Source organism: Galleria mellonella, unplaced genomic scaffold (assembly GCF_026898425.1).
Source record: "Galleria mellonella isolate WM207_F2 unplaced genomic scaffold, CSIRO_AGI_GalMel_v1 utg93, whole genome shotgun sequence".
Lineage (NCBI taxonomy): Eukaryota > Metazoa > Arthropoda > Insecta > Lepidoptera > Pyralidae > Galleria > Galleria mellonella.
In genome coordinates, this window is record NW_026442176.1 from 3,441,093 (window position 1) to 3,464,062 (window position 22,970).

Here is a 22,970-nt window from a genome sequence, read left to right on the forward strand (position 1 = left end):
TGCTTTTTACCATTCACCAACACTGAAAGTGTAGTCTGTGTTATATATCTTCAAACTCCAATTTAAGACAAGACTGGTACTAATAACCTGCGAAACATCTATTAATAGTTTGACAAAGCTTAAAAAGGAATTTAGAAACTGCTCACACAATAACAAATGCTTTATTTTAACGAGCCGCAATAAATCTCACTAACTTTTATGTTCGTGTGAACTATTACATAAACAGTTTTATTAAATTTATGCAGGACTATATGACAGGACTACTATAAAAATACGAAATAAAACTACCAATGTTTAAAGCGACTCACAATAAGGAACATTGGGCTAAATGGCTAACATTTTATGGTCAATTTTAAATCGAATATTTAAAATGTAATCTTCACGCTTAGGTTATACTAAATTGGTAAATTACTTGCATAATAGTAAATAACGATCATAATATGGCAAAACATTTTGTAATTTGAAATTTTTGTGCCTTCAAAGAAAAATTACGATTTTATTATTTAAAGATTGTTATCAAAGATTATATGTTATACGTATACCTTTTTTACCTATTTCCTAACGGTACTGCTGATTTGCACTTCAATATAAGTTGATTGTATCATGCAAATATCGCCTTTTCTTCACAATGCCGACTTGTGATATGCGTAAACCATAATCTACGAGGCGATATAGCTGTTGTTACGTAAAAGGAAACGTTGCACGCTGATTCTGATCGCAACAAAACAAATGAAGTCCATTTATGAAAGTTAACAAGCAGTATTTCTGACTATCTACTTCCAGCATCTGTAATTCGCTCTGGCTTCAATTTGCACCTATCATTGTGTTCCCACGAATGCGACTTATTTTTTTTAGGATCATGATACTACAAAGAAAGTTGGCCACAAATAATCTAGATATTATCTTTGCAGGTAATGTGCAAATTATGACGCAAAACTTTAATTTTTATACAATATTATAATTAGCATTTATTATGAAAATTATAATATGATTAAGGACTTAATTATCACTGCAGAAACCACAATGACTGATAAGGTACTGTGTCCTGCACATAATATAGATGGATGATGCATACGTTATCTACATGGTTCATGACCATTTATCAAATTAATTGTAAACATCCAAAATGTTCAAATCTATATCATATAGCTCTATTAGTCCTATATGAGGAAGATATAAGGCCTAATAGTTAGTAGTATGCTGGCCAAACAGCTTGGTATTTATATGGCATATCAACTTGGCATTTTAATTCGACCTAGCTATATCTCACAACTTCGCCCTCGTAATTCAATATTTTTTTTTATACAATTTAGAATGGCAAACAAGCTGACGACCCACCTGATGGAAAGTGGTAACCGTCGCCTATAGACATGAACAGTATCATGGACATAGCAGAGTATACTGTTTCGCCCATGATGCCCCCCATGCGTTGCCATTCCTGAGGACTCAGGTGTTATTCCTCCGTACCCAATAAATTCACGCCAGATCCCACCCTTCAAACCGAAACACAGCCATGCAAACACAACTGCTTTACGGTTGAAACACGAATGGGACAGAGGTACCCAAGCAATCGACTTTTGTACAAAGTCTCCCCCTGGGTATGCAAATTTTTTTTATATACCACAAAGGTGACAAACAAGCATACAGACCGTCTGATGGTAAACGGTCACTATAACACTTGTCAACACTAGAGGTATCATGTACGCATTGCAAACCCTAAAGAAACCTTAATACACCCTTTTTGAAGAACCCCATACTGTAGTCTCAAAGAAAAACCTCGTCAGGGTGCTCATTCCACAGCTTGAACGTTAATGGGAGATAACTCTTCTGAGACTACACTGTACACGACCATTTAGGTTGTAGCGTATGTTCATGAATCCTCTGTATATTCTAACTCAGGATATAACCTATCCATGTACCACATTTTATGCAGTTCTGTTCAGTAATTTTGGCGTAAAAGAGTAACAAACATACATCAAATATACATCCTCATAAACTTTCGCATTTAGAAAAGCAGGAGGATTTTTCTTTCCACAGTATTGTGTTTATAATACTAAGGTGACCAACTATACTCATTTACTGAGTTTTGTACTCTTTTTTCGCAAACGTTTTTAAGTACTTATTTATATAATTTTATACTCATTGTTATTTCTAAAACATAATTTTTTATTATTTTATTTCAATTTTATTAAATAAATATTTAAAATTATTTTGACAGTGATTTGAATTTCAGATATTTATCGAGCAAGAATGAATGGAGATGTCGGTAGGGGCTGCCCTAGACGGACGTATGTCGACCAAATAGGCGACGTGCTAAAGAAGGGCCAAATTAAAAGTACCCGTAACCGGCGAGCGTGTATGAAAAGATTGATGAATGTGGAAGAAGCGAAAGAGGTTTGTTTGAATCGAAGCATTTGGCGTTCCATTGTTTCTGCCTACCCTAATGGAAGACAGGCGTGACAGATATGTATGTATGTTGAATTTCATTAGAATTTCAGTAGAACATATCCCACATGAAAATTTAAAAGGTTTAATAGAAATTTCCTTGTGTTGTCCAAGCACAGGGTGCTGTTGAAAGGATATTTTCACTAAGGAATGATTATTATATAGTTTTTATCGTTTTTTCTTCTTTTTTTCACCTATGAAATACATGCAAAGTGTACTCTTTATGAACAAAAAATAATTGGTCACCATAATATTACCCTAGTCAGCACTTACGACACCATATCTGTGTCATAGGGCTGAAAAGATGTGGTGGCACATTGTATTCTCAGCACATTAACTATTATTAAAGTATATTCATTGTATACAACAACATTATAGTGAACATTAAAGAGTGAACGCATTTCGTCTTGTTGTTACGAAATGTGAATTTTCATCGACTCGTCTTTGAAGTTTCTAAAAAGTTACCACGTGTTATTACGTGGACCCCAGGGCAGTACAGAGTCTTTGATTGAGATACAAAATATTACAGAGCCGATACAATAACTCACAATGAAAACATCGTTAATTTGTTGAAGCAATTACATTTATTTAAGTAGAATACCAATTGGATTGATTTTATTTACGACTATTTAGAAAGGAGACACGTATCATTATTTCAAATAGCGCGGTGTGTTATGAATAAGAACGATGCACAGTACGCTTCAATAGAACTTAATGATATTGTGAACAAATGAATAATTGATCCCACTATAAGATAGTTTGCTGATGTTTAATAATAGTGCAAATCAAAAATCTATTAATTAATTCAATATTTCGATTTGTTACTAATTACATTTAGAGAGTTTTTCTTTCATAATTTCAATAAAACTCAGTTACTTTTTTTTTCAATTCTATTAAACTATGAGAAAGTGTAAAGAAATCAAATAATACACAAATACTAATAATAATACACACAATACACAATATTTTTCCCGTGGGTGTCATAAGAAGCGACGAAAGGAGAGCGAGGGATGGCCTTTGTCTCTCTTAAAAGCAGCAGCGTCTCTCTTAAAACAGATCCAAAGCCTAACTACACTTGCCAATCCGCTTGCCAAGCGTGGAAACTGCTGGCAAAACCTCCCAAAGGGAACAAGATACAATATTTTAAAAATAAAAAACAAAATTAAAACAATCAAACTGAGCACCTTCTTTTTCAAAGAACCATAGATTATAATAATATTATTTAACATACACCTTCGCACAAATCCTGCTACCTAAATCTTATAAAATGTAGTTTATACCATAGAATACCGAATAGAACCGATCTAGACTTTCTATAGTTTGACTTGTTTATCTATTCTCTAGTTTGTATAGTTGATTCAAAGACAGTATAACATTTTTTTTTCCTATTAACTTCTAAACAATGAGGTACATAGTCCAAAATGTATAGACGTAAGTATGTATCTACTCTATTATAAATACTACATGTAATTTCATTATTTCATTGACGTATTTGCATCTTGAAACTGTATTAAAAGTCAACAATTGGCTACGATATATAATATTTTGTAATTTCAATGTACCTACTCTATTTTACATACAATAGATGTGATGTTTTTATCGTGAACATTATCATTAATTGCTATTTATAAAACATACATATTGAAACTATAAAATGACTGGCTGAAAATATTTGTAGCATCTACGTCAGACACTATTCATAATCTACAGTGTTTGAGATATATTTTTTTTTTTTAAAAACACAAAACAATCTATATAATAAGTAAGAAAATGTGGATCTATTTTAATTGATTTAAATAAAATACAGATTGTTATTTATTATACTCGTATTTATAAAATTTCTTGCCTTGACTAACTATATCAATGCGCACCCAAAACTACCTTTATAAGTCTAGAAAGCTGAAATATGCAATATAGGTTTATTTTATAACATAAGCATCCAAGGGAACATTGGATTGTTAGTGATGGGGATTAGCAACCCCATTGCTAGCAATAAACCCTATCAGCATAAGCATTCGTATTTCTGCCTACCTTAATGGGAGACAGACGTGACAGATATGTATGTATCCATAATTTTTTTTTTTTAATTTCATCTTAAAGGTGAAATAAAAAGTCCACTGCAAACTTGTGGGCAACAGCTAGTTCATTATAATAGTAGTCACGTCACAATCACATGAAATTACAAGAATCCTTCATTTAAATACAAAAAAGACACTAAATACAAAAATTCACCGTTCAGTTGTCATTAATTTCTAGCAAAAGACTTTTTATTCTTACCATTATTATTTAATACAATGTACTTATTACAATTAAATTATTTAGAAATCAAATAAACATAATAGCTTCATCTTAACCCACCATATTGGTTCATACTCACCTACCATTTAGGAAAAGCGAACGCTACGCCAGTACGCGCCCGGTAAATCTGTCATTGTTGTAGTTCCGAACTATCACTCATTTTAATTCGACTCTCGCGTTGAGTAAGAGCAGTTCATCAATTTATATAAAATGGTACATTTGGATCATTACGGTAAACACAAAGCCGTATCATTACGCAACCAAGTCCGGCTGGAACGTTTCTCAACGAGTGTAGGGTGTTATTTTTTTAATCCCGTGTGGTACCTATATGCGTTACTCAATTTATTGATCACGATCATACAATTAATAGGTGAGGTTGTGCAACACTAAAGATAGGTTGGCGTTATGGTATGAAAGTAGAAAATTAATTACTCCAATATTGAGACATTCATTGATATGTGTGTATTGATAGATTTTAAATTTTAAACACTGCGCATTGCGCGCGCGAATAAATTCATTACAATGGAATTCTCTACAACTTAGGTTATGTTTGATTTGTTACCAAAAGTTTCCTTCTTCTATATTGATATTCCATATGTGTTGAACTAAAATAATAATACTAAAATAGTTTATATTAAAATAAATGTATTGTTAAAAAAAATTCACACTATATTAGTAGTTTAATCGAATAGTACTTAAGCAGCACAATGTGTTTAAATAATGATATTTTAAACAAGTAAAATATGTTTTTTATCTTTTACTCAGCACTTTAATAAATTACTAAACCAGTTCCAATAAAGTTTTACATTTGCTGACTTACGCTCTTCATTTCATATTTCGATTTTCAATTTTAATAAATAACGCTTAATATTAAAGTGTTCATAGAAAAAATCGAAATACTATTTTTAAAGTTTACTAAATAAATAAACAGTTAATTATACATATTTTAAATAATATAATGCTAAATTCTTCTTCTTCTTAACATTCTTTCCAACTTCTTCTAAACATTTATCTTATAACCAATTATATATTTTTCTAAATATGTCACACTCCTATGTATACAGAGACTATGTAAATCTAGATGAATCATGAATATATTATTTAATTATTTATTAAAGCATCATGAGGTTATAAAGATTTATTATATATATCTAATATATTTAAATTACATGTGTCTGTCCAGCGAATATTAAAAGGAATCAATTAAAAATATCACAAATAACAAAACTATAAAATAGTGCGTTATCAATTGTAAACTAATAAATTTTTATCGCAATTTACAGAGTCAAAGGGGATTAAAATTTATACAAACTATCGCCAGTCAACGATAAGATACCTACAAATGATTTCAGAGAAACGGTAAAATTATAAATAGATTTAATAGTGACTTTATATGTACCGATTATTTCACGACAATAAATACCTAGGCGCTTATTATTATAAAAATATACTCATAAAACATAACTATTATTGTGATTGTAAAGGAAAAATTAAAATTTGTTTGTATTTGTTAACATTCTAGAGACGTAACCGTTAAATTGCTCTGGTTTAAAAAATATATTAGATATGTATATTCATTAAACCTACTACTAATATAAACGCAAATATTTTGAAGTTGTATGGATGAATGTTTGTTGCTCTTTTACGCAAAAACTACTTATTTGAACGTTTAATAGGTTCAAAAACGAAATTTGGTGATTATATCTTAATTTAACACATAGAATGCTTTAGGTTAGGCTTCGAGAGAGAAAAAATAGAAAACATTAGCATCCTAAGCTGTCATGTTAGATTTAAACATAGTGCCATTATTCTTTTATTCCAATATTCTTCACATAATTTTAAAAATATTCGCTTAATTTTAAACTTCAAACTTAAATGTTGTTGAAACATATGTTCGTTTCATCAGCAATTTGCCCACGCTTAGTTCAAACTCGTTTTAGACTTCTAGACTGTAATTATTTTTATACGTTAATTGTAACAATCCATTCTAAAAAAGACAAGTAGACGTTGACGAGTAATTTATTGCATATAAAAACTGGAATTAGCTCAGAAGAGCACATAAAAGAAGATGACACTTGTATTGCTACCATACAGCGCTTTCTATATCCATTAGTGCTTTCAAGTAGTCTGTAAAAAGGTATCGATTTGATTTATCGAGCCGCTATTGCCAGTGTAGAGACCTAATCGATCGTTAAGATAATTGGACCCGCCTACAATCTTGATGGAGTGCCGATGATCGCAAAGTCGATTGTCGACTTTAGCATAGACAAAGTATTACTACATATAGAATATAAATGTAATAACTTTTTTATCTATGGTCTTGGTATAATCTACAATTTTAACCGACTTTAAAAAGGAGACGTCTCTCAAAAGGCTGCCTTTTCTCGAACATTTGTCGTCATCTGTAAACATGGACAGAACCATCACCACCAACCAAACAAAAATTACAATGAAACACTGATTGTAACTCTCGTGGATTACGCACTAAGATGTCATGCTTTCGCACCTTATAATTTCATTTTCATATTTATTTATTTATTCATTAGTACAAATATGTGTACATGGCGGACTTAATGCTAAAAGCATTCTCTCCCAGTCAACCATAGGGAAGTGTCAGAATACTCAAATGCGGTACTACTAATTATTGATATACATACATACTAAAATTACATATATAAACAAATAAATATATATAAATAACAAATATACTTACACATATATGACATATACTATATTATACACGAAATTGAGAATAATATAAAGCACTTACTGCTCAGATAAAGTAAAAAAGTGAGCGGGAACGTTTTTTTTTTTGATAGACGGTTTAGTCGGTAGTCTCTATGTGTTCTATGTATTCCATCGAAACAAAACCATGCAAGTACAAGAACTTAGTGGCAGTAACACGAGTGGGACAAAGGCACACAAAGACAAAAGATATTTGTCTCTGGGCATCTCTGTTGACAAAAAAATCTTCAGATATTGATAAGCACATACGTAATAATCCTCTTAACGTAATAAATGTGATTTTTTTTTTAAAAATTAATGTAAATAATTTTATTAAAATCCATTCAATAGTTTTATAATGAGTAATACTTGATTTTTTAATAAGTATACTTCCAAAATAGGGACTTTACATATACCACAAACCTACAAATTAGTTGTAAATATACATTTTTACTCTGATATAAAATCACCATGTGATGATTCACCTTTGTATTTCTCTTATCGAAACCAGCCAACCTTGGTTCCATGTTAGTGTACAGACTAAAAACATATGTTGAATGATACAATGAAAAACACGATAAACAAAATTATCTCGAATCTATTTATTTAACTACTCGTCATATTAACTATCCTATGTACAGCAGTGGACAGTTAATAGTTGATATATTGATGATGTTCGTATACCAGAGGGAGACTTGTACAAAAGTCGATTGCTTGAGTACCTCTGTCCCATTCGTGTTTCAACCGTAAAGCAGTTGTGTTTGCATAACTGTGTTTCCGTTTGAAGGGTGGGATATGACGTGAATTTACAGGGTACAGAGGAATAACACCTAAGTCCTCAGGAATGGCAACGTCGGGGGATATCATGGGCGAAACAGTATACTCTGTTATGTCCATGGTACTGCTCAAGTCTATAAGCGACGGTTACCACTTTCCATCAGGTGGGCCGTCAGCTTGTTTGTCCACTCTGAGTAGTATAAAAAAATACAGTTCGTTCTAGATTATATTATTTCTTGTACAAATAGACATTTGTAAATTATTGGTATAAAAGCAAAGTACAATTATTAAATTAATTATTACATATATTTAATAAGATAACCTTAATCTGTGTGCTATTATAAAGATAATAAAAAGATTTAGTTATCTAAATCTTTATAATGCGATAAATTAAAAAAAAGACTGTCGTCGAATGCATCTAATATGATGCAATTATTACTTTTTATCATATCCTCATCGTAGTGTTAACTGTCCACTGCTGGGGGCAAAGGGATTGTTAGCAATGGAATTTGACAGCCCCATTGTTAGCAATATACCCTATTAGGTCCATCTCCACGTGGTATTAGGTCCACGTCCCCCTGGCAACCATCGTGAACAATTCTTGTTGCATTCGTCACGATAGGCTAACTGACTTGCTTCATCCTCAAATATCATCCTTTACTGATGCCCCGCCGATGTTTACCATTAGCGCAGATGGGGTTACCATTCCATTATCACCCATTAAAAAAAACTACTGCTTAACTAGGCCTGACTTGACAGAAGGATTGCCAATCGCAGTTAGGCTTCGGTGGTGTTTTAAGAAGGACGCTGCTATCCATTCCCTGAACATTATGTTCTTTTAGACGGCTCTTACGACACGCACGGAAGGAAGACGTGGCCCATACTATGCCGGGACCATACGGCAATCATATCACGATAATCATATCATGCATACAAGTAAACATTTGCATTGGTGAAGGTAATTTATTTAAGTTACGTATACACATTTGATGTCAAGATTGATAATATCATATCTTCATATTCCATGACGGCAACATCTTTGTTTTGGCAACACTCACTCGGCTTAATCTGTAGTCATCAATCATAATCATAATTTCGCGATATTACACACAGACTACCAAATTATATACAAACAAACACTGGCAATTTTTTCCACACAATAGGCACAGCACTAGTTTAAAATAAAGAAAAAAAAACATTGAATACAGGAGACAGGCGTGACAGATATGTACGAGTATGTATGTAAAAAAAATTATAAAAATGTTAAGCTTTTTCTCGTAACTTCGTACCCGTTCCCTAAAAAGGGAAAAGGAGTCTGTCCTTTCCCATCTCATATAATACGTGTTTACTAAATTTCATAGTGACTGGTTAAGCGCTAAGATAACATACAAACAAACTCACTTCCATATTTGTAATATTAGTAAGGAACCTATTAAAATATAAATAAATAATACGTACGCATGTAGACGTACTAAATTGTATAAATCTTATAAGCATATTGTTTAATATTATATTATATTTAGCTAAAATAAATAGGATTAAATTAAAAAAAAATAACACAAAAAAAAAACAATAATTGAAATTTTGTTCCACACAAAAAAAAACACTTGTTTTGCTTCAATTTGGATTTAGAAGCTAAACTACTTAACCGATTTCAATAAAATTTCTATAGGACTAATTGTTAAATATGTCCTTTCAAAATAAAAAAAAAAACTCCAAATTGGTTTACGACTGACGGAGAATTAAGGTACAACTGACCGAGTACAACGATGTTTCTGAACAGGAAAAAACGGAAAACAAAAGAATCGCGGGTGAAGTCGGTGAAAATGGCTAATACAGTATTAAATACAGTTCTTAAAAATAAATATCAAATATATGAACAAACATAAAAATACAATAAAAATACCATGAACAAGAAAAGAAAAAGGGGAAACGAAGTATTTTTGGATTATTTTATGTATGAACATGGCCGCACCCTGCCACGTCACATTACATTGGCCGCAACGTCACAAGGGGGTGCATATCGATCGCGTGACCTTGCAGCCGCAAGGACGTCAACACTGCTACTGGTTACTTGCGAAATAGCTGTGACGCGCTTATGTATTCCTGGTGATTTTAGAGAAAGTTTTTGGAAATCATTTTTAAATGTCTTAACTGTCCTAACATTAACAGAGGACAATCAACCCTTATTAGGTCAAGTTGTTGAACAACAATAATTCGTCTTACATACAATCACAATTAATGAGTTAAAAATTCATCATACATTGAACCATAGGTAAAAGTCTATGTAAGCGGCTCACTCAGTAGTTTTTAAATCAAATATACGTCTATTTGATTGTTAATTATTCTTTGTCCTGTGATAATGTAATGAATCGTAATTACTAGTGCCTCTTTGTTACACCCACCTAAATACTAATTTCTCTGTACAAATATGTTAGCCTAATTAGAGACTAGTAAATTATTATTCTGACTTATCTGCCTCTCAATTTATTATTATTATTTCATTATCATTTTGACCTTCTATTGCACCATCCTCAAATTATTTATGACTTTTTTTTATTTCCAACATCTAAATTTTTGTGCAAAGTCATTTACATGAACGGCTTATCATGAGAAATTAATTACATAAATGCTGGTTCAAAGGACGAGATGTGACAAATCAATATCACATTACATCATAATTACATCATCATCATCAAAATTACATATCAATACAATTTAAAAACCCTATTACAAATACATATAAAGTCGTATCACAAAGGTCGATAGTGCTATGAGTAGAGTGATTTCCCTGATTCTGGAAGCATTTTTGACATGCAGTCGATTTCCTTTACACAGACCGCATTCTTGATTGTCAAACTCATTAAAAAATAAAATATAGTCGTTAGAGATGACATACATCAGAGGTCGTAAACCTATGACTGTTTAAAAATATTTGAATAATCTAGTAATTAATCGTGTCAAGAGAACAAATATAGATACTAAATTATAATTGAATTTTTTTATGCAACTTAGAATGGCAAACAACCTGACGGCCCACCTGATGGAAAGTGGTAACCGTCGCCTATAGACATGAGCAGTATCATGGACATAACAGAGTATACTGTTTCGCCCATGATACCCCCCATGCGTTGCCATTCCTGAGGACTCAGGTGTTATTCCTCTGTACCCAGTAAATTCACGCCATATCCCACCCTTCAAACAGAAACACAGCCATGCAAACACAACTGCTTCACGGTTGAAACACGAATGGGACAGAGGTACTCAAGCAATCGACTTTTGTACAAAGTCTCTCACTTAATTTAATTAAACAGTAAGGTGAACTTCCATCGAATACGCCTCAAGGAGAGTACCAGACATGCTAGAAACAGATATTGTTCTAGAATTAGAATGAATAGAACAATAGTGAAGACGCTCCAGGGATGCGATTGTTTGTTGCATTTTCATTTGACGGCTCGTTACGGTCTATTATCGCAATGAATACTATTACATAGCATGCGAAAGTTATTTTGTTACCTAATATTTTTTTCAATAACCCCTATACATTGTTATGCATAAAGTTTTTTAAGGTTTTAAAACCTCACATCAACTTAAAAGACAGCAAAGTGAGAATGATAGATCCGGTGTTACAAAGGTCCATATCAATTAGACTTATTTCAGGGTTGAATTTCCTACCACATTATTATATTATAATTACCTATATATTATATTATTATATCAGTCGTTAAGTGTCTACTGCTGGACATAGGCCTCGTCTTCGATACGTCACATATTGAAGAAGATTAAAAAACGCTGGTATATCATTTAAACGTATAAATTTGAATATGAAATCAATCTTTTTCTTAACTGTCCACAACAGAATTTATCGACGTATTCATTCTCGTAAAATATAAGCCGTTTATTTTATTTGATGATAAAATAAACATAAGGTGTCAGTCGTCGACCACTCATGTAGGTACCTGTGGTAGCAACGATTCTAAGAAAAAGGCACACTAGGGCAAACAAGACATCCCTAGTGACCCCTATCCCGATCCGATAAGGTTGATATTAAATTAAAAAAACCCAGAGGGTTCTAGCCTATTGTCATGAACTACTAGCATTTTTTGTCGACAGAAGCGTTTCTGTGAACGATTCCATTTATTGACGTCTTATAAAAAGGATTCCTATGTAAATTGATTTTATTTGAAGACGTCAAAAGTACCGCTTCTGGTTTTTGACGATGGCATCCGTTTTACTGGCGGAACCACAATAAATTATTTACATGTGACGCTAATATATGATATTATAAAACTGTTACTAAAATATTCAAATATCGAATCAAATCTGCACAAATTTCTTTATTTAAAGTTATCAACTTTATTATAAGTAAAAACAAAACTATATACATCGTTGACAAAAAGTTAATTTGATATTACCTGCGAATAGTGGGGGAAAGGGATTATTAGTAATTAGGTCTAATAGTCCCGTTGCTAGCAATATGGGTACGGGAGATCGAACTCCGCGCAAATCCCCCTGGAAACCATCGTGATTAATTCTTGTGGAATTCGTCACGATGGGCTAACTGACCTCCTTTTGTTCTCACCTATCACTGATGCCATTCCATTCTCACCTCATCAGGTCGATATTAGAATAAATAATTTAAAATGTTGTTCTACAAAACAATACCGACTTCGATCACTACAAAACCAGTTATTTCGATTTTAAAACTAAACCGATTTTGATAAAAAATTCTATAGGATTAATCTGAAAATATATACTTTTATATAAAAAAAGATTTTTTTAAACCGGTGGTTCTAAATAACGGAGTTATAAAGTCACAGATATATAAAAAATACAACCAAAATGAGAACCTATTAGGTTGAGCAATAAATTCGAATTTTTCCCAAAAATACTCGTGCACAGGCTGAGAAACAATACAAAAGATAATGACCGTATGTTTTTAACGTTTTTTTTTTTAAAGTAATTTTTACAAAGGTAAAAAAAAAAACAATAATTACTAATCAATAAAGTCAGTGTTGATAATTGAATATTTAAAAATTAAATAATAAAGTGTATGCCAAAATCAATATCTCTCCACATCCTAATTGTTTGTGGTTGTTTGGTAGAGAATGCCTATAGCATTAAGCCCGCCTTTTGTACCACATTTTATTAGTCAATATAGTTTAAATAAATAAGTAAATAAAAATATTTTCAAAGAATTCGAAAAACTAAAACGAAGACAATAAATGCACGCTAACAGTACAACTTATGTTCACTTTTTACTAGATTTATTAGAATACCAGGGGGTCTACCATGAAATGAAATTCCGAATTTTCGGGCTCAATTTCGTGTTTTTGTTTGTACCAAAATCGACCCTATAAATGGAGCTTAACATTTCATTTGTCATAAATCCTACCATAAAAGTCCAAAGGAACGATACTTTAGCATTTTAAATATTTTTAAATGGTATGTATCAAGTAATTTTAACATCAAATTTTTGTTTCTTTCGGATCCGAAGTTTCGGAAAACATTTCATGGTAGGCCCTCAGAGCTTTTACCACACACCTATTTACTGTTCAGTTAATTGGTTTAGAGTCAGGCACTCCATATTAAAATTACGTGGTTACGGCCTTCGCTGTTTCAGTCACGAACAAAATATTTGTTGACGTAATCAATACTTATTAAAGAGACATCATTATAATTTTTGTACGTTAAGACAATACCTACTTTTATCGACTTCAAAATGTAGGAGTTTTTCAATTGGTCTGTATTTTTTGTGATTATTATGTTGTAACCGATTTTAATTATTGTTTTTACAATGGTTATAATTGGAATAGCTACTTTTTATGGAGTATAATTATTAGTCTTTATTAGTAATTTGCAAAAACAAATTCTTTATAATATAGATATATGTTATGTAAAGTATATATATGATTATGTTGTTTATATTTTATTAACATGAGGGATTTTTACTAGCCTCCTTCTCTACCGTCGTCTGGAAGAGATTGCTTTAGCAATAAGACCGCCTGTTGTACTTCATAAGTGTAATATAGTATACTATGTACAATATGTAATTGTACAAAATGGAGGCGACTAAGGGGGGGCGAGAGATAGACATCAGCATCCCTCTTAAAACACCTCTAAATTCTAACTGCGGTTGCCAATCGGCCTAGCAAGCGTGGCAACTACTGGCAAAACCCCCCAATGAGGAAGCTCTATATATATATATATATATATATATATATATGAAATAAAATGTGTAGGTTAAATAGAAAGTAAACAAAAATACATAGGTATATTTAACAAATTTAAAAAAAAACCACAAAAGTATAATTGAATCACTTTACTTTATATATAATAAGTATGTCATGTTTCAACATAAATTTTAAAAGATCGATATAGAACCGCGCGCACCGGTCACAGGCTGAAGAATCTAGTTTACAATACTAATCGCTATAATAAAAGAGAAATCGTCTGATAATACAGTTAGTCCACAGTAAAGTGTAGAAGTAAATCAGAAACGTCTCTATTGACCGTACTCATCTGCTGCGGTGTTATAGGTTTTATTTTTGATGGGTAAAAATAAAATGGTAACCCCGCCTGCGCTAACGGGATACGCTGGCGGAGCACCAGTGAAGGGTGATAGATGAAAAAGAAAATAGGCCAGTTAGCCCAAAATGATGAATTCATCAGGAATTAACCATGATAGTTTCCAGGGGGAACCGCGTGAAGATCGACCTGGTTGGGTATATTGCTAGCAATGGGATTCTCAGTCTCAATTACTAATAATCCCTTTCCCCCGGTGCTATAAGTTAGAAGAAAATACTTTATAGGGACAACAACAAAAACAAATGTAATAAACATGGTCAGGCATATTTTTTTTATTGTTAGGAAGGCAATCGAGCAGATCATCCACCTAATGGAAAGCGGCTACCGTTGCCCATGAACACCTACAACACGAGAGGTATTGCTTGTGCGTTGCCGGCCTTTTAAATGTTTATATTATATATTTATTTATGTATTTTATATTTGTATTCACACCTTATGCATAAAAATGTTATTGTGTAATTGTAAAATTAATTTAAAGAAATTTCTTCTAAAAAGAGGTATGTAATTCTTGTATGCATATATGTTATGCGATATTTTTTGAATTCAGAATCGATTTTGATGATTATACTGTTTACTTCTGCATCGGTCCTATTATTCTTTACAATCTATAGTTAATGAAAAATTAAAAAGGATTCCACAAATGCAATTTATTCGACCTATACATATATTTATTATAGATATCGATCCTCTAATAATTTTATGACGATTCAAGTCGATGTTATTATAGAGCACATTATTAGATAAGCCATTTATATCAGGTGTTAATTAAAAAAGTTAGTGAAAAATTAAAAAGGATTTTACAAATGCAATTTATTCCACCTATACGTATATTTATTATACGTATATCTTATTTTTTTTTATTAAATCGGACCATTATATAACCGAGATAACGAGACACACAAAAAACATACAGATACAGATAAATTTGATAACCTTTTTTTTATATAGTCAATTAAAATCTACATTAATACGATACGAACTTTTTTTTTAATGAACGATAATGACATGGTAACCTCGCCTGCGCTATCGGTATAGACTGGCGGGGCACCAGTAAGGGATAATAGGTGAAGATGAAACAGGTCAGTTAGCCCACCGTGACGAATCTAACAATAAATCAATCACGATGGTTTCCAGGGAGAACCACGAGGAAGTCGACCTGATATAGTATATTTATTACTTACAATCCCTTCTCCCCCTCGATACGTACGTTATGAAAATTAAAGTAATATCTATTTATAAAGAGAAGTCACAATTATAAATGTATAGTGGCATTATGAATTTCTCTCGGCAAAAACTTTTCCGGGATCGAGACTCGGAGACCCGTTTCCCACACCGTTCTCAATATACAACTACGCACCGATTGACAGAACAATAATGTGCTCGCATATAAATCTCGTTCCATACAAAAAGTTGAACGGTAATCAATGAAAAAGTCGTGTAGTCGGTGTTCAAGAGTATCAAGATCATGTATGATGTGACTGGTGGATGTTAAAAGCGGTAAAATTTAAATGTTTTTTTTTATACGACTTAGAATGGCAAACAAGCTGACAGCCCACTGGATCCTATATTTCTTCCACATGGAAATACCCTTTATGAATAAATGAATACATACTAATTATTTATATTCGCTTCACTCGCATATGAAATTCGGAAATACCCGATTAGTTTAGTACATTAGCCTATAGACGGAATTATTTAGTGCCCACATAAGGAGCTAAGCTTTGAGTTATAGACAAAAACAGTACCATGGAAATAATCAAATACTAATTTCATACATAAATAGCCTAATTTATGATAAATAACCATTAAACATACTTAAATATTTTTTATTCTTCATTCATTAGTTTGTACAATACTGTATGATTCACGATAGTTATTATTCAACAAATTTTATATTTTTCCCACCCTTCAGGTTAACTTTATGTATAAAAAAAAAACACATCGCAGTACATATAGTCAAAATATGAAATAACTCACATATTACATTTTTTTTTAATTAAATGAAAAAAATATAACTGTAAATACCTATTTTCAACACAACAAGAATAGCGGTGAAAAGTCGAAATTAACAGGCGACAATGACACAACGTTTAACGAACATGTGTGGGAGAAAAGTAGCTGTCATGTATAAGTTTGAAAGTTGAATAATATGATTAAAACAGTTGTTTTGACATTACATTAAAAGTCTCCCTCTGTATAAATTTGATAAAAGTTATAAATAAGTATTTAAATAAAGAGAAATAACAAAATAAAGCATAAAAAAAGTCGTGAGTGGATATTTTGTTATAATAACGCGCGACCAAATTATTTGAAGATGCCGATGCATGGAGGCGTTAATTGCTGTTTATCAATGTGGCTCAGCAGTACAAGCCAGTTTACTAATAAAGATTCGAGGGGTTCTGACGTGTATCAAACTTTCACCAGATCGTGACTGAAGCGATAGTTATTTTACCAATAGACTTTGTCCACGTAACTGGGATATGTTTATTGACTGGGATCGATTGTGGTCTTTTTTCCTTCTCCATCACCAATAGTACGTGTATATAAAAAAAGCTTGTTTGTCATTTTTAGTTGTATAAAAAAAAACATTTCGATCTGTGTTCCTTGAAGAAAGATATACCTATAATATTATCGCTGGGACATTGATGTTGTTGACGCAGGGGTACATGCAATGAAGTGGGTGATTTTGCTGGGCCGAAAATCATGTGAATTAATGAAATTAGTAAAAAGAATTTATGGAATAAAGCCACGGAAAGTATCACAACGCCCTGTCTTGTTCAGGTATCATCAAGTCAATTACAGCGCGCACACTTCCAGCTGTATTGCATTGTACTTTGTACTTTCGCAAAGTTCCTTCGGTTACCCAGTCGATGATATTATTCGATAGGCTGGTTGTTCGAGCACGAAATTATATACAAAGATAAATGCAAAGTGGGTGTAAAGAAGTTGTATATTTAGGGCACGTATTTGATAAGAACGGTATGCGACCAGACTATAACAAAATAAAAGCCATAAAGGAGATGCCAGAACCGAATGATAAGAAAAGTTTACAGATTTTTGGGAGCGGTAAATTATTTGTCAAAATTTATACCGAATCATTCTGAGAGCGCGTTACCGTTAACCAATTTATTAAAAAAGGAAAATGAAGGTTTTTTATGATAAACTGACGGCCCACCTAATGGAAAAGTGGGTGGCGTAGTATATAAAGACGGCGCACGTAAATGGATAGGATCGATACCGAAACGAGGATATTCGCATCATATCTGTTCCGTTAACCTTTCATCCTACATTTCTTCCACATGCCCGAACATACCCTTTATGAATAAATGAATACATACTAATTATTTATATTCGCTTCACTCGCATATGAAATTCGGAAATACCCGATTAGTTTAATACATTAGCATGGGCGTATTTAAAGGGGGGACCAGATGGGACGTGCCCACTCCGGAATTATTTAGTGCCTCCTACCTCAGTGTAAGCTTTGAATAGACAGACATGTCTGAGAATATATATGCACCTATTCTAAGAGGCCAGGAACCTCATGGAAAATAATCTTTAAATAGGCTAATGTGCATACATAAATAAAGCCAATTTATGATAAATAACAAAAAATAAACATACAATAAATAATTTTTTTTTCTCTTCATTACATTAGTTTAGATTACAATACAGTATGATTCACGATAGTTATTATTCAACAAATTTTATATTTTTCAAAGATTTTGTACCACAAAAAAAAAACTTTTTAATATTGACAAAATTAATATGAAACTCACACGGGAACCTTTCGTGTCGGTACCCAAAAGAACTCAGGTTAACTTTATGTATAAAAAAAAAACACATCGAAATTAACTCAAAAATATAGAATAACTTAATAAGTACAAGTACATATAGTCAAAATATGAAATAACTCACATATTACAATTTTTTTTTAAGTTAAATGAAATATAATATTAAAGTTGTCTGAAGTAAATACCTATTTCTCAACACAACAAGAATAGCGGAAACGACATTGAAAAGTCGAAATTATCACCTGCAGGCTTTTGACAATGACACAACGTTTAACGAAGATGTGTGGGTTTTTTATTTAGAAAAGTAGCCTTGATATTACATTTATTTATTCTATGCCTACTTCAATAATACATGACTATTTTTGTACAGCATAATATAACCTAGACGCTTCGAGAAATACGCTTTGAAATGCAGTAGACAGTTTATAATTGGACAGTAAAAAAATAATAGTTGCCTTCAAAGAATAAACAATTTTTTCTGTCCTAACGATTTGTTACCCTACATGTACTTATTATAATTTCAACCCCCTTATTTATAAAAACTTCAAACCGCTCATAAACCCATTTAAGCCATTAACTGTTTTGTCTCTTTCTTTTGCACTAATTTCTAATTTGAAAGAAAGTGACAATAATGAGAAATATTTTTATTTAATATACAGTCAGAAGTCTTAATTTTTCTTAACTTTTTTTTTTTATTCTAAATTATTATCAAATTTAACTTTTTTTTTAATGGTTATACAGGTATTATTCTCAAATAATGTGTTTTTCTGAAAAAATGTTTTATTAACTTCTGAGCATTATTATTGACAATGTTGCTGTAGTGTGTTTATTGTGTTTCAATGGTATTTGTTTGTTTAATTTTGTTTATATTTGTTTAATTTGGTATTGTCCAATTTTGTGTTTCGTTTACTTGTATTTTATTTGTGCAAATTTTAGTGACTGCCAAATTACTATTTAAGTATAATTATGTATTGTTTTAGCTGTGTGTTTGCCTTAAATGAATAAATACATAAATATAAATTAATTTAAAAAAATAGTGTAATAGTTAAAATAGGTTTGTAGAAGGTTCTAGTTTTTATGAATAATAGGATACGTCTGTTACATAAGGCGAAGTAGCTTAGACCTATAAGGCCATAACAACAGAAGTCAATGTTAGATAATTCCATGTATTTCTAACTTTGATGCATGATATAAATAAAAATAGAAGTGGTGACTATATTTTATACATAGCTGAAATACCTATACCTATACCTATTTATCACGCCCATCTCCCATTAGGGTAGGCAGAAACAATAGAATGCCAAGTTATTATGTATAAAATATATTTATTTATTTGAAATGTGGGCTATGGCAATGAAATTACAGAGTACAGAAGCATATACAGGGTACAGAGGAATAACATCTGAGTCCTCAGGAATGGCAACGCATGGCGGGTATCATGGGCGAAACAGTATACTCTGTTATGTCCATGGTACTGCTCATGTCTGTAGGCGACGGTTACCACTTTCCATCAGGTGGGCCATCAGCTTGTTTGCCATTCTAAGTTGTATAAAAAATAAAAATTTCCAGAAATGGCTGCGTCTGAAAGGTGACATAGGTATTACAGTTGTTCTGTGACATCTAGGTGCTCTTCATATATGTATATACCATGTAAGCGACGATTATAGCTTTCCATCAGGCGAACCTTGTTTGCCATTCTAGTTTCATAAAAAATTACCAGTAAACCAAACGCGGTTAATTCATAGTGAATTTACCACAATGGACCGTTTGGCATGACTCCACCCTCATTGTTTCATTTATTTATTTAACCCATATTATATAGAGCAATAAAATGTCGTACAAAAAAACGGACTTAATGCTATAGCCATTTCTACCAGTCAACCTTTAGGATGTACAGAGATATTCAATCTGTCCTGTTGCCCCACCATTGTACGTATCATTAACATAATAGTTACATTTTCATCCATAAACAAGAAAAAAATGTTAGGCGAAAAATACAATCGCGGAAAATAATACGGATACAAACTAAAAAGTCAAGTAAATAGACAGCCAATAATTTGACCACCCATATACAAACAATGGAATACCTATCTACGACCATTTGATTAAGTGCATTTCTTTCGGCTCCATCTGATCAAAGGTTTTCCGTGACGTAAATATAAATATGTAGATACGTGGCACAGATAATTCTAAAACACATTATCGTGATACCTACCACACAGCATAATGATAATTTTTAATATCACAAGGTCACAAATTATCTACGGAAAATATCTATTAACAAATCTTCAGGCAGATATAAAATTACTAGCAATCCGGCTCGGATTCGCACGGTTAGATAGTTTTTTTTTTTTTTTTTTTTAAAAAATAATATATAGTCTATATTACTCGCTGATAATGTAGCTTTCTATAGGTGAAAGAATTTTCAAAATTGGGTAAGTAGTTTTTGAGTTTATACATTGTAAACAAACAACCAAATGTTTCCTCTTTATAATACATTAGTAAATATAATGTGAAAATTATGTTCCAATAATTATAATTTTTGGAAGATTTAAATTAAATCAAAATATCGACTTATCGATATTATCAGAGCAATTTTTTACAATGAATTTTACAGTGTAACGGTCATTGCTTCTTATGAATAAGAGATTTACTTAGAACATTATTAAAACTGTGTTTGTGACCGGAATTTAATTAGACCGAGTGTTTATTTTACTCGTATTAGACGTAAGTAGACCGTCCTGTGAGTTTATACTAGATAAGAACTATAATGTGATTATTATAACAGAAAATTGTGTGTCAGAAAAGAAATTCGTGAAATTAATGAGCATATAATGAATAATGGGTTTATTATCTGACAAATACGGCTGTGATAATATTAGATAAAGTAAAATAGTTCACGTCCCTTTAGAAAGTTCTTATAGATTTTTATATCCTATACTCTGTGCGATATAGCATGACGCGGATGACAGATATTTTGACAGTTTTACTAAAAAAAAAACTATAAGACAAATATTGTTGGAAAATTTTAGAGGAGATAAAGCCAATCTTAGATTTGTATACTTCCGCACAATCAAATTGTTTCGATGTATTTATTGAAATAAGTTTTGTTGCTTAATATTTTTCGTATGATTTCAATAATCTGTCACCCGCACCATACAATAAGCGGAATAACTATAACGAAAATAACACATTATGAGATATATTAAATTATAAGTATGAGCAACCAACCTCCTGGATGTAGCAGCGTGCTAGGATGTACGCTGCCGTCTTTATGTATTATCACATGTCTGGGCTCAGTAGCCAAGTAACAGGTGGACCCTTCCGCCAAGCATTTCTGGAAGCAGCGGGCCGCTTGGTAGAACAGGGCCCAGGCGTGCTCCTCGCTTATCGTCGAGTTGAACGCCTGGAGAATCTGCTGCAGCGATATGCAATCGGCGGCATCGAGGGCATACTCCGTGCCGCCGGTCGCACCGGCGCTCTCTTTGCGCATCATCGCCCTTAACCAGCTGGCGACATACCCATCGTCTCCAAGAAAACAGTTCACAACACTTCACAGCAACTCAGATCGATCGTTACACCAATTTTATATGGTTCCTCACACACAGCACTGGCAATTTTATCCCACGATCACGTTAAAACTTTAATTGAACATAATTTTACTGTAATTTTGTTGTATCACTGTCACCGTCTCCCCCCGAAATGTCACTGTCACTCAGTATATTTTCGTTCACAATGTGGGTGGCGTGGAAATATTTTTTTCCCGTGAATGTTTTGTAGGGTGTTTGCGTTGTTACGATCGCGAGAGCGCGTGCGCGGCGGCGACGCGGCGTGCTCTCAACACGTGTAAACACAGTGACGGCGCGAGCCCAACTAACAGATAGTCGTCTGCTCGCGCGGCCACTCTGACCACGCAGCCCTACAGCCTCCGCTGAAGACCCTATCCCGGAAGTGTTTCCTACCTGAGGAACTATTATATCATCCATTACAAAGGACTATAACAAGCATATTGACTGATGTATAAAATGATTCATTTTATACTAGTTTTTGCTATGTGTTAAATCAAAACATAGCCTACTTGTGTACCAAATTTTATTCAAATCCGTCAGCCGTTTAAACGTAGTCCAGTAACAAATTTCTTTGCAAACTCATATTTATAATATTAGTAAAAAAGCTAATGAATTCTAAGCCCTCGATGTACCTTTTAAACTCAACTGACTGCATGGTGAAATAAATCACAATATGATTCATATAAAGTGACTCTTTAACTTCCAGCCTTTTACAAATTTCAGATTTACAAAATTCAGACTCACAATAGATTCTCTACAGATAATTTACCGACTA

At 32.4% G+C, this 22,970-nt stretch overlaps 1 protein-coding gene across 1 annotated transcript in view; it reads right to left on the reverse strand.

Annotated features, from left to right (window-relative positions):
- LOC113516863 (protein spire) overlaps positions 1 to 22,514 on the reverse strand; it is a 251,706-nt gene extending 229,192 nt beyond the window's left edge. Inside the window, exon 1 of the mRNA XM_052902561.1 lies at positions 21,858 to 22,514. Within this exon, the coding sequence (XP_052758521.1) occupies positions 21,858 to 22,122 (265 nt within the window). The 5' untranslated portion in view covers positions 22,123 to 22,514. The remainder of the gene's footprint in view (positions 1 to 21,857) is intronic.
- Between the last annotated feature and the right edge of the window lie 456 nt (positions 22,515 to 22,970).